Source organism: Oryzias latipes, chromosome 6 (genome assembly GCF_002234675.1).
Source record: "Oryzias latipes chromosome 6, ASM223467v1".
Taxonomy (NCBI): domain Eukaryota; kingdom Metazoa; phylum Chordata; class Actinopteri; order Beloniformes; family Adrianichthyidae; genus Oryzias; species Oryzias latipes.
Window position 1 is genome coordinate 24,673,703 of NC_019864.2, and position 14,040 is coordinate 24,687,742.

At 42.9% G+C, this 14,040-nt stretch overlaps 1 protein-coding gene across 2 annotated transcripts in view; it reads right to left on the reverse strand.

The window, feature by feature from the left end:
* Window positions 1–13,557, reverse strand: part of necab2 (N-terminal EF-hand calcium binding protein 2) — a 142,836-nt gene extending 129,279 nt beyond the window's left edge. Inside the window, exons 1-2 of one of the 2 annotated variants that reach the window (XM_023955968.1) lie at window positions 13,183–13,557; window positions 10,071–10,095 (exon numbers count right to left, since the gene is read on the reverse strand). In XM_023955968.1, the coding sequence (XP_023811736.1) occupies window positions 10,071–10,095; window positions 13,183–13,509 (352 nt within the window). In that variant the 5' untranslated portion in view covers window positions 13,510–13,557. The remainder of the gene's footprint in view (window positions 1–10,070; window positions 10,096–13,182) is intronic. The other variant, XM_023955967.1, reaches the window with a different exon arrangement.
* Window positions 13,558–14,040: the final 483 nt, after the last annotated feature.

Below are 14,040 nucleotides of genomic sequence, written 5' to 3' on the forward strand. Positions count from 1 at the left end.
ATGGCGTAAGTAAGTAAGTAAGCGGGCCCTAATCTGCATTCTAAGTCATCCACTTGTAGATGACTACATCCATGTAGGTCTTTAAAAACAGCATAATCACAATCAATAGACCACTGGGAAAAAGACGATCGTTGTGGATCTTTAAACCCTAAACCTTCGTTTTAATAGTTGTACTTTAGAAGAAGGAAATTGAAGCAATAATGGTGATTAAAAGATATTAAAAAAAACAAAGTCAATGGTTACCAGTGAAACCACTGAGATGGTAAGTTTGAAATAACTGTCACAAACTCTCCAGATTCAGCACACATCAGATTTTATCAAAATAAATGAATGACTCCGCCCATCACATGATGTCACAGTGAACATTGTGTCAAACTGAAGACAAAACAGATGTGAAGAAAAAAAAAAAGACAAAACAGATGCAAACTTGTAAAAAATATTAGCCAAACCTGAAACTTGCAAGTGCGTCTCTGGCACACTGGGAGTTGGGCTGCGGTAATGAGATTTGGCACAGACTGAGGATAACATCATGTCCCTAAGTGAAACATCACAGCAGCAATCCTCTAAACAGACAACAAACTACATTTATTTAGAACAACATGTCAGCAGCATCGTTAGAGAATGGTTCAATAGAATAAAAACAAATCACTGAAAAATTACTGAAAAGTTACAGTAAAAACTCTGCTGTGGCTTTGACAAATTGCAAGATCTTTGATACAAGCCGAAACACTTTTTAGTCCAAAACCTGGATATAGATGATAAATATTTATACTACTGTATACAACTGTAATGTAAAATAATACAAAAGATATGTGTGAGCTTTTTTTTTTTTTTTTTTTTTTTTTTTTTGTGGCCAAACTTTATTAATTTCAATCGTGTTTGAAAATCTTTGGTGTTGGACCGGACGGAAAAGGAAAGAGGGGAAGAAGAGAGAGGGATGTTAGAGAGAGGGGGGGGTAGGAGGGTGATAATAGGAGGGGAAGGGGGGTAAGACCATGAAGCAGCATAGAGCAGACAGGTTTACTGGTTGTTTATCGTTACGGTACGGTTCAAATGTAGTACAAAAAGGGCGGGGCCTGTTCACACACACTCAAATATTATCAACACACCTGCTAGCCGCATAAATGTCCACATGTCAACATGCACACAAAACAGATAGTGTTCACGAACGCATACCTATGCCTTTAAACCAACTAGTGTGAAATCTTTCATTCATTCAATCATGCAAACTATTAGTGCAAAGGTGAGCTAACACCTGTGCTCAGGTGAGTGTTTATGTTCTTCTAAAATGGATGGTGGAATGTGAAAAGAAGGAGGAGGAGCGCCCAGCCACCCCCACACCCATACCCCCGCCGCAGCAGCAGCGGCAGCCGGAATTCCCCCAACGCCACACGGGAACAGGCAGGGAACAACCGCCCCCCGGGCGACCAAGACCGCCACCCAGGCCAGGGCCAGCAGGACCGCCGCGAGGCCCCCAGAGCCAGAGAGCAGGGAGGCGCAGAGGGAAAGAGAGCGCCGCCCCAGCCCAGCCAGGAAAGCAGCCCCCCGCCGCGCCGGAAGAGCCCAACACAGGGCCCCACCAGAGAGGGACGCCCACAGCCCCAGACGAGCACCCCACCACCACCCAGGAGTTCCGGGCATCCCCCCGCCCCGACCCCAGGTACGAGCCAGGACCCCCCAAGGGAGACCCGCTCCGCACTCCAGGCAGCCACCCACCCGGCCCACGGTTGGTCCAGGTAGGAGCAAGGCAGGGGCCCGCCGCCCCCGCCCAGGAGGGGGGAACCCCGGGGAAAAAAGGGCGGCCCACAAGGGATGTTATAAATATGGCCCGACCAGGCTCGGCCATGTTGGAAGTTTGGCGGGGCCCAGCGCCCAGGGGCAAGGACCAGGACCCACCCCCCAGGGACACGAACACCCCCGGCTCAGGTGTAATATGAACCCCCCCACCGTGCGGAGAGAGCACCGCCGGGCCCAGGGAGCCGGCACCCAAGGGACACGGCCGCCATCGCCAAGGGGCCCGCACCCCCCACCAGGGAAGGGGTAGGGGACAGATGGACCCAGGTCCCACCTTCCTTGTAAAATGTGTGTGCGTGTATGTGTGTTTGAGAGGGTGTTTGTGTGCATGTGTGTGTGTTTATGTTTGAATGTATATATTGAAGGGGGAGGGGTGTGTGTACTAAGGGGGGTGCAGTTAAAATTGGCGAGTAGGGCACTAAGGGGACAGCTCCTGATTACTCACAGTGATGTCCCCTCACCCTCCACACCAAGGGGCCCTAAATGTCTAAGGTGCGGTTAAAATTGGCGGGTAGGGTGCCAGGAGGACATCTGCTGCTTGCTTGCAGTGATGTCCAAGCACCCCCCCTACCAAGGACCCTACATGTCTAAGGTGCAAATAAAACCGAAAGAGGGGGGGCCCACTCCATACGGCAACCATAGGAGGGGGGCCACTCCCAAGTAGCCCCCCCCCAAGGCGCATCGCAGGCTAGACCCCCCACCCCCTCACCCTAATATGAGGTTATATGAGGAAGGGGGTAAGTTGGGGACAGCTGGTAGACTGTCCCCCGGTGGTCAAACAGCCGTCCCCCAGCCCACCCCCAGCAAAGGGGCCAGGGCCACCCAGCCCAGGGGCCCACCCCCGGAGGCGCCGACACCCCAGGCCCGGCACCACCCACCCCACACAGAGAGAGAGGAGCCAGAAAGTGTCGTCCCCCCCCGGAGCAAGCCCAGGCCCCCACCCCCAGACGCCGGCCCTAGAAGAGCTCTGGTCAGGCCTCGACGGGACCGAGGAGGCCAACCGGCCGAGGCAACCACTGATTGCCTCAGCGGAGACCCCGACCCGCTAGCCCCCCCGACCCGTACTAATAATGGGGTGTGAGCTTTTTAATTTACTAAAATTAGGTTTAGAACAGTGAGCAGAGGAATGGATTCCAGTTTCAGGTTGAGCTTTGATGAGTTAGATCTCAGAAATGTGTGTTAAAAATATTATAATAATAATGACATTTTAAAGCAGCAAATATATCACATTATATGCCAAAGTTAACATGTTTTTGGGACAAATACTCAAACCACATGAAGAAATGCAAAAAAAAAGAAATTTGCTACACAATCTCTTATCTATAAAACAAAAAAAAATCCAACAAAAAAACTATATACATGTGTAAGAACTTCTTTTTTGACACAGAGAATCTCATTTACTCATCATCAGCACTCTGGGATTTGTCAGTGTGAGAAACTGTGATTAAAGTCTGCAGGTAATTAGATCTAGGACACCTCTGTGTGTGATGTCCCTACGCTTAGAACACTAAAGACAAACACTTTGCTTTCTTGATGAATAAACTGACATTTTTGTAATGTGACAACATCAAAGTTAAAACATTGAACTAGAGCTACTCCTATTTTTAACTGTTATGTACCTGAAGTATTTAAATTTACATTAAAAATCTTAATTTAAAACTTATCAAAATACTGTACAAAAAAGAATTAGATACTGTTATTGCTAATCAGTCATTTTTAGGCAAAGCATCAAAATTGACAGCACTTATATTACTAACTAACACATAAATCAGTTTGTAAAACTATATGGGTGGACTAATAAAACATCCCTTTAAACAAAGAAGACAGAAACTACTGATTTAGCTTTCTTTCATGATTGAACAGATGAACAGGTGACATTCCAGGAGAAGCAGCAGATCCAGAGCCAAACAAAACCATCAATGAAATCAGAGCAACTGCACCTCCCAGCCGCTCCAAACCTTTGTGTTCTCTTCAACAGCAGGAAGCCTCCCTCCTGCATCACCTCCACAGGTGTTTCCACTCTGAGTGCCTGCATTCACTCACTGCAGCTGCTGGACTCTCAGGAGTGAAGAGCAGCAAGTGGAGAAGTTGGCTCATTGCTCAGGGGTAAAACACATTGAGCAGATATTACCCTCAGCTCGCAGATGTTCCAATCCTCTTTAGTGCCCAAACTTCACATTTACATTCTCAATAAGTTGTTGGACAGAAACCATGTGGCTTTAAAATCAACAGGGAGTTTCCCCCTACAACAATCAAGAATTTTCCTCACAGCAGTGAATCCCACGGATGTGACACATTTACTTAACGTTTATCATCACTTAGACCAGCTTCATAGCTCAGTGAGAGACAATTTCTTTCTGCAAAGTTCAACAAAACTAACATTTTAAAGATCCACTCTGATCCTTTTGAACCATTGTAAAAGCGTTCTCAGTGGTCTTGTAATGATGATTATGCCATTTGTTGGCTAAATTAAAAAATCTGTCTCAGTTTATAGGACATAATTTCTGTGGAGCGGCAGTAGTTTATTAGAAATTCGCCTTTAAGTTGTAGGTAGGACCGCTCCCCTTCCCCTTCCCAGTGCTGACAGCTCTGAGCAGGGAGTGGCCCCCCTTCAACATCACAAATAAGCTCTTTTTCCGTCTGCTCCTGATTCACAATGATTTGAATAAAGAAATACTCAGAAATGCAAATTTGAGCTTAATTTTCCTAACATATGTCCTCCATTGTCAGAAAAATGCCAGTTATTTTTATCGGAGTGGGTCTTTCAAGTCTTTGAAGTTTGTTGCAGCTCCTTTAAATAAACAGGTTTATAATTGAGAAATGTTTATCCGTATCAGTTCTGGTCATTTTCATTGGGCAACTATCAATGATAATTATACCCTTAAGGAAAAAAAGGTTCATTTTTTTAAATAATTTTTGTATCAGAGGGAATCTTAGTAGTTCTGCATCCAGTACAGGAAGTGAATCAACAAAGGTTTTAGGCAGAACCATAAAGCAGTTCTGCTCTTCCTTTACCTCACCTGTTCATGAATCTTTAACCTTTTCATGTAACACGTAGCTCGTCAGCTCCTAACAGCTCCAGGGTTGATTTCTGAAGCGTTAGGCTCTAAAATATTATTTATCTACTGTAATCTTATATAATTTTTGTCTGCTGGTTCTATTCTGTTGACTCAAGAAGCAACTGTTGAGCTTGTGATACCTTAGATGATGAATATAAAATTTTAAAACGTTTATCCTTTTAATTAATTGAACTTTCCTGTATAAATAAAGGCAAAATAAATATATATGAATGTCATTGAACATTGACGCCCCATCATAAACTGCAACTGTGTCACACAGATAGTTTACTTCATGGTATAGTCAGGAAACGCCATTTTTACTGAATCTTAAAAGTTGATACGTGATTTTTTTTTCTTTACATGTTGAGCTGGAAAATTCCAAATAAATGCCTTTTTTTCATCATAATTTTGTTTAAATAGACATGGACCCACAAGGCACATTCCCCCTTCCTGAGCTGCTGGTTCAACAGCCCTGAAGTCCAGAATGGAAATGACAAACTTCAGCCGAGCAAACTCCAATTACTGCCCCCATGTCAAACGTACGATGCTCTCACTTCACCTCGCTTCCTCTCCCCTGGATCCTTCTGTCATCTCCCTCCTTCCTCTGTACTCTTTTCTTTTAACAATCCACCATTCTACCACTTACCCCCCCCCCCCCCCCTCATTAAACAGTTCTAGTCTTCTCCCAGGAGCGAAGAGGAGGAGGGTAAAAATAGCTCTTCCTCAGCTTGTGCTTGCTGGTTCTTTCTGCAGGCTGCCATCTATACATTAAAGGATGTTCCTCCATTATAACCGTCTTTGTTCCGTTTGCCGCAGAAGCGTATGTGCGTCTTTAAAGAGCACCTGGAACGGAGCTGTTGGAGCTCTCCAAGAGACACGTTTCATGAAGTTTCAACCCAACGGCTCTTTTTTGTGAGGAGCTGCTGAAGCGAGTGGCAGCTGTAAACGCGTCTGAGTGGCGTTCTGCATCAGAAAAGTCTGTGATTAGTCTTACAAGCATTTAGTGATAAAGGCTCATGACCAAACCCGCCAAAGATCATCATCTGAGTGACGGGCTGCACGTTTGCTGAGCATCAGCGGTGGGATTCAGCTCTGAGATGAACATCAAGCAAACGGTCTCGATCTTATTTGCAGGGATGAACATTGGGAGTCGAGCTGCACTGGAGAAAAACCAAAGGTCCCATTGGCTTGGATGGAAATAAAACCCGTTCCATGCTAACAAAGAATCGCTGGAAGAGCAAGTGACCATCTGGCTAATTTGGAGCTTTTCATGCTTTTTCTCATTAGTTAAAATTATTCTGCGAGCTGCATCAAGTTGGACTGAAGAGACAGAGTTGAAGAGAAAACAGCAGATGCCAGAGTCTATAAACAAACTTCTCATTGGCAAAGCTGCACAGAATCCTCTGAAAACACTTGAATGTCCCAACACGCTAAAAATACAACACCGAGCTTCACCGCTTTCCCTCCTAACAACAAGCGTTCACTTTTCCAGAACGGAGACTCATTCATATATTTAACACAAACATGAAGTTCTGCTCTTGGTAAGCATCCAAAAGTATGACTGAGGATGAGATTGTCTTCACCTGCACCTTTATCGGTTCTTTCAGGATTTCATTTGTCTGTGTTTCACTGCACCGGAGCACCAGAATCATCTTCTGTATCCATTCATATTTATCGTTGAAGATGCATCATCTTGTAGTGGCTTCTTGTAATCTCATTACAGATGGTTTTTGTGAATCTAGTTTAATTTGGCTCTTTTTCTATATTTTTCTATATATCCATTTTGAAGTTACGCATGTGTTAGCCTGCTGATATTTCCTGTCAATCAACCTGCTCGATAAGGACCTGGCTGCACAAGATGGCGCCTGACATCCTCGACCGGGAGTGTATATTACACAATTTACCCAATGCCCAATTCTAACCCAAACCCCAAACTGCTGAGAATTGTAGGAAAAACTTTTGTCAAGTCTTAAAATGGGGAAAAAAAATAACTCTTTGCGTCACTAGTTAAAAATGAAAATGAAAGTTTTGAGCAATGTTAGGGAACTTCCTGTTCATTTCAACGACTTCCAACTCTGGATGTTGATGTCTGCAGCCAGCTCTTCTTGGCCTTCTATGCCAAATCTCATCTGAACTCATTTGCCACCTAGAATATGGATTTCCCTTCTATGCTCCCTTCTAAGCTCATTCTTTCCACTTAAATCCAGTTCTTTAGGGATGTCTGGGCTCCTCTGGTTTATCTCAGGAGGGTGGGGGGTATTTAGAATTCCACTTTACACTGCAAAAACAGGAATCCAAGAAATAAGTCAAAAATTACAATTTTTATAAATAAATCTTTAAATAAGCAATAAATCTGTCAATGTGGTAAGAAAGATCCTTCCCAAGAAAAAAATAAAATCCCTGAGACATATTTACTTTAACTAAGATTATTTTTCAATTATAAAACTAACATTTATTTTACTTGCAAGCCAGGAAATAAGACATTTTTTCTTAAAACAAGAGTCTTTTTATATTCGTAAACAGTTTGGAAGGTTATTGATGGGGAAGCAGCATGAACTGCCCTAGTCTTACATGCTTGAGCCGAAACTTCAACATGTTGGCTTCTTCTTTGTCTTTTGACTATTCCCTAGAGCGACTCCTCCATCTAATCTCTTCTGCATCTTTCTCGCTCACATCATCCACCCTCATATCCTCCCTCACTACAACCGTAAACCTCCCCTTTGGTCTTCCTCTACTCCTCTTTCCTGGTAGCTCCAACCTCAAAATCCTTTTACCAACAGGATCCTCTAAAAGCACCTAAACCATCTCAATCTGCTTACTCGCACTTCAAAACATCTAACAAGATCTGTTCTTCCATGGATTCATGATCCATCCTAGTCAATCGCAAAGACCACCATATTCATCTCTGCTACCTTCAGTTTTGCCTCCCGTCTCTTTCTCAGCATCTATAAACCAACAGCATGGCTTCTCTCACCACCATTCAATCTTCTCTGGTTACATTCTCTGCAGCCACCACTTTGCAGTCACTGATCTCTTGCAGATGATATCCGTACAAGATATGATGACCTTTTGTGCTCCTCCCTCTACTCATACATGCCAGCCAATGGTCTTCTCTTTTCTGGAAAACCATCTTCACCACAGCCATTTTTATTTCTTTAGCAAAGACCTGCACCAATCACCACACTAACCCATTCCTCGTCACCTTTGTTTCCCACCCACATGTCCATTAAAATCTGCCCCAATCACTACTCTACCTTCTAGGGATAACCTGAATCACCTCATCCATCTCCCCCAGATGGGGGGGGGGCAGGACCACTGACAAATTCAACTTCCAGCTCCAGACCCATCACCTGTCACTTCCAGAACAAGTTGATCAAACTCCTCATTCAGGGTCTCTCCATTCTTCTTTCCATCCACACCATGATAAAACAGCTTGAACCTGCTGTCAATCTGTGACCCTTAATCTTTCCCATCTGGCCCCTTGAACACAGAGGAGATCCAACTTTTTTCTCTTCACTTTTTTCTGTCAAAAGCTCAACATTCAAAGCTCTATACTCCTGCCTTTCTTTTCTCTCTGCTTCCTTTATCCTGCTTCAACCAACATTATACCATGGTCCAGGTAAATACTCGATTCTGATTGGCTGCTGGGTGTGCATTAAAAAGTGATATACCACAGAATAACCGCAAGGTGAAAAAAGAAGTTCCGGTCACCTAGCTTAAATGTTTCATATCACTGCGCCGGCTTCTTTAAAACAACATTTTGCTTCATCATCTAGACAAAAAAAAAAGCAGTAAGAGGTGAACTTTCTCTCTGAACTGATGCTTTATCAACCCATCGGAAAGATCAGCACATATATATCGCGGAGTCTTGACTGCAGCGGTGGTGCGGCGCGACACGGACTAGTTGTTACGTAGTGCGGCGCCGCGCCGCACCACGTATCAAATAGTTCGCTTTTTGTGAGAAAAGCGATCCATATTGGAAAAAAACAAGAATTAAGGACTAAAAACTGGTTACTATTTATTTCTTTTGTAAGTGACCATGGTATAAGCGGGTTAATGGTATGTGTTCGAAGTGTACGTTATCACTTTTTAACGCACTTCGCAAAAGCAACCGGATGATTCAGGCTTCCACGGCGTACTACGTTAAAAAGTGATAATGCATACTTCGTCGGCCATTAACCCTTACGTATCCAACAGTTTGTTCAAGTTGCTTTAGTCTTACTGTTGGGTATTTGCATTTTCTTGTTCAGTTGTTTCTCTATCCTCCACGATCACTCCACATTTTAGTAAATAATAATGACGTAATCCTCTCAGGCATTAAAGCCAGTGGTTTCTGTTGTTCTGTTCTTCTGAAAGTCACATTTTACTCCTCTCACTTCCTTAAGCGTTTAAGTCAAAGTCTTTTGGTAACTTTTGTGTGTTTAATGAATCAAATATTAATATCAAGTCTGCCTCTGTTCTTCTTTATTTTCCAGTTAAAATCCAATTTCATATTCAAATTAAACAGAATAATAATATGTTTTAGCTTCCTATAAGTTGAGTTATGACATCATTTTGTTTGGTTGTTGTAAAAATTATGTTTTAATTCATTCTTGCATGTTCCACATAGGCAGATTATTTACTGAGGAAAAATAAAATATTAAAAAGAACATCATTTACAAGAATTCCTTCAGGACTTTTATTAAAATTGAAGTGTGTATTCAGTACCAAACTTCACCAGAAAACAGTTCAAGTTTGTTTACCCATGACATAAAACAAACAAATCTGAAACTGTAATCTTAAATGTAAATCACAATTAAAGTCATAAAGAAGAAATAAAAATCCTAAATCAATATAGATTTTTTCATAAATGTATTAAATAAAAAGCTTAAAAATGTTTACTTGATCTTCCTTTTATCTGCTTACACCAAGAATTTACCAGAATAATTAACAAATACATCATTTTTTTTAATAAAATATGTTTTAGGGAAAAAAAAATAATATATATATATATATATATACATATATATATATATATATATATCCTCATATTGTGTGCAAATAAATACAGTGATGATTTTCTGTGATTAACTAATATAACATTTCACTTAAAAGTGAAGCTAAATCCATGAGCACTTTAAACTTCTGCAGATGTTAATGCCGCAGAAACCCGACATTTAAGCACTAACGTCGCCTCACATTTACTATGGATGTCAGAAGATGAAGATCTCCACTCACCATCTTTGTCGGCTCTTCTGAATATCTGTGAACACAAAGCAAACACAGTGATGTCAGTGTGGGTTTTCTATGCCTGAGGTAGCTCAGTTAGGGTCATGGGGATGCTGGAGTCCGTTGGTTTCAGATGTTTTACAGGTTTGATCATTTATTGTTTTTATTTTTATTTTTATTCCTGCTTTTGATCTCAATTTTCTGACATATATCTGACTCGTGACTGGATTAGATTCAACTGTTGAGCGTATATGAGGGTTTTTCCCAACCCAGACCTGAATGCTCACATTCGCCATGCATAATGAGCCTGAATCAAGCCACTGCAGTGCTACCCCCCCTCCTTCTGGGGGACAGAGTTAGCAGGAGAGAGGGGGAGCTGGACGTACAGGACATTTTGTTGAAGAGAAAACAATAGGGAAATGTCAGAAATTGAGAATCGGGGAAAGCCGAGACTCTGGGGGTCAAGGGCTGAAAAGGAAACACAATTTTCGGAGGGAAGGGAACAGCTGGGATGAAGAGCAACACAACTGAGGACATAAATACAGAACTACAGAAAATTCCCCTGAAAGGATGATCCATAAAATGATACTCGCGCATCAAACAATCACTTTTTAAATAGATTCTCCTTTGCATACGTATGAAAAAAAAAGGTTAACATCTTTTTCAAACAGGCACTTTTCCAGGTGCAACCATAGTGTGAGTGTTATCTGAACAGCTTCAAGGAAAACCAAAGTATATTTCCATTTCCCAGAAGGACTTTGACGTGCTTTCTGGGTAATGGAAAATACAACAGATTTACAGATTTAAGTAGGTGAAAGCTTTTAGACATTTAGTCTGTCCAAGGAATGTTTTAATCCAATAAAGGTATGGATTAAAACTCAAACACTTTGGACCTATTTCTGTTTAAATCCAACTTTAACACCCTCAGATTATGATGCTGAAAGTCGATTTACCCCTCATTGCCACAGTGAGAAGAGAGCTGACAGATGGTAAAACACATGCAATGTTGTGATTTTTTTTTTTTTTCGAGGAGTGACTAATTCTGTGTAGAAATAGGGAATCTGGATTGTAATTAGCGGCTGGTCAGCCAACATTCAGTGCCCAGACTTTTCTGTTTGTCAGTTCACACTGAGGCTGAGGGATAAGGTGCAGCACAGAGCCGATGATGTCCACCAGACTGATGAGGACTCACTGCATGCTCCACATTGAGCTAATTTATAGCTGCAGTAAAAGCTTTGACCTGTTTGGAAGTGAAAGGCTCAGAACTGGAACTTCTGATAAGGAGAGAAACACAAGGATGTGGAACTGGAGGTCGGACAGAAGACAGCTCATAAAGACGAGATCCAGATTGCAGCATTTTTTACTTTTAATGTAAGAACTTGTCTGCTCGTCTGTCTGCGTCATCTTTTTTTTCCTATTTACTTTTCTATTCAGGATCAGCTGCAAAAACACAACAATACAGTAAGAAGGACCCCTGTGTTGTTTCTGAATTCTGTAACCAAAGAGACAAGGTATTGCTGCATCACAGCTGTGTGTTCTAAAGAAGCAAAAATGAGCCCAAATATTGACAGAACTGCAGCAAAAAGCTTCAATGCTTCTTAAATGGAGACTTCCTTCATTCGTTGATGATTTTTGTGATCCTCTAATGTCTAAAAGGGTACAAAACAGACAAGCTGCTAATAATTTATTGGTTTTATTTAAATATGAATGAGAGAATATGATCGTTTTCTAGTCACTTCTGTCAATAACAGTACTGGTGTTGATGGAATCTCTCATCAAAATGTTTCCTTTTTCTGGATTTTGCAGAAAAAACTTGCATAAAAGCTGTTTTATGTTTAATTATTTCCTTCCTCTGTTGCAGTGAAACTCATTAAGAGGTTTTTGCATTATGGCAGCTAAAGCTCTAAATAAGATGTGCAGTCTTGGAGGCATCATTGTAGAACAGATCAAAACCTTGGTGCCAAACTGAGCTGTGCTTCAGATGACAAGCAGCTCTGCATTGTTCGGCTCCTCTAATGCACCCATGGGGCCAACTCAGCCCCACAAACAAGAGCCAGCAACAGAGGAGCTTGGAAAAGAGTGTCGCGTTAAGGAGGCGGTGGCTCACAGCACAGAGGACCAGCAAAACTGTGAGGGCTTAACTATTTCTTTAAAATTAAGAATAAACAGGAAAAAGCCGGACGATGCCTGAAACCTTATTAAAACGGATTTCTCTGAAAACAGGAGGAAAGGACAAATGAGGAAAGGAGGGGAAGAAGAAAAGAGCAGACCGTAGGAGAAAAAAAGACAGCTGGATGCAGGTGTGAGCGTGCAAATCAAATGTTCACTTCTCCACCATGATAATGATGACGGGGTCAGCAAGAGTGGAACATGGCAAAATCATTAACATTCTAGAGTTCGGGGTGATGTGCAAAAGAAGGAGAGAAAATGCTAAAATGATTCAAAGCTGAAGTCAGATCCTGCAGAGAAGGAAGAGTTGCAGGCTTAGAGATCAAAGCGGACTGTCACTGAGAGGCATAAATACAAAACGACAGAAATAATGAACAACAAAAACAGGAGAGAAATCAGGAATCTTTTCATGTATCCAAACACACAATTTTAGTTTGCTGGTAGGGATTCTCTCAAGAAATAACTTTTTGAAAATCTAGAATAATGTGACATGAAATTTGAATTGGCCCTCTGGTCATAACTTTATTCAGGTCATCTGCAGAAGCTGATCTAGTTTCTCTTTTGTTTTGTCTTCTATTAAGGCCGGACTAGAAGATCTCAGGGGGAGACAAACGATCTGCGGGTATTGATGAGCTGACCTATATTAAAGATTGCGCCAAAAGTGGATCAGTGAACCATCTAACTGACTGATGAATAGATTTTTGTTGTTGTTTTAAGGAATCTGTTTCGAAGTTTATAAACTGAATACAGCTCAGGCGGTTTGGTGGAGGATGCAGACAGAGTGGAGAGTTCAGGCGCCAGCCTCATCCCGGACACCCACCAAAGTGTCAAATAACCAGCAGACCTCCTGCCAAGTCTCCACTCCTCGCTCTTGTCTGTGCGTAAGTGCGCACGGCGCGCACCGCTCCCTGGATCCTGCGCATCCAACCCCCCCATGCAGCCTGATACTTACATCCAGAATGACCGAGATGCCTCTCCGTGGCTCCGGGGCAAAGAACTGCTCCTGGGCCACGGCCACCTCCTCTTTGCTGGAGGCGTACTCCCGGCTGGAGATGTTCTTGTTGTCGCTCATTTTGGTGACGATCCAGCGGACGAGCCCGTCGATTCCACCGGGCTGGGCGCCGCTGTTTCCGGACTGCGCTGCCGTCGCGGACTCGCTGTCCTGACCGGCTGAAGGCTTGGGCTGCTCGCGGCTCTCCTGCGCGCGGAGTTTGGCTTGTTCTTTGTTGAGCAGTTTGTGGACTCCGTCCCTACAGTAACGCGCTGCCTGCTCGCACATCCTTTTGCTGCGGAGCGCTCATGCTGCGCTCTATGGGGGAGAGAGAGGAGCTCCCCACCCACCCCACTTCCCTCCTTACATCACACACCCACCCCAAAACACACCCACCCCACATTCCCTGCAAACCCACTCAGGAGACAGAAAACCTTGTGGAAGCTTCAACTTCTCACTTTCCATGCGCGTTTTTTTTGCAGATCATGCGTTATGTGGCTGATTTCAAATGCACGTCAGAACTTTTTTTTTCCTTTTCAAAAAATATTTTGTGGGTGTTTCATCCCGCAAACAGTTTCTGTCCTTTGGCTGTATTCCAGGGGGAGGATTTCTGCATCCCTGAAGGAGCATCAGAGAGTTTTTCCTCACGCAGCTCCTCTCATTAGAGGGTGTCCTGCATGAGTGATGTGACAGATTTAACCTTTAGTAATGACTGACTCCACCAGGTCTGCCCTTTTCCAGAGTTAACGGAACAAAAAGAAGATCAGGACAAATGAGGTCCTGCAGGAAAGTTGACAGAATGACAAAACAGCTGTGGAG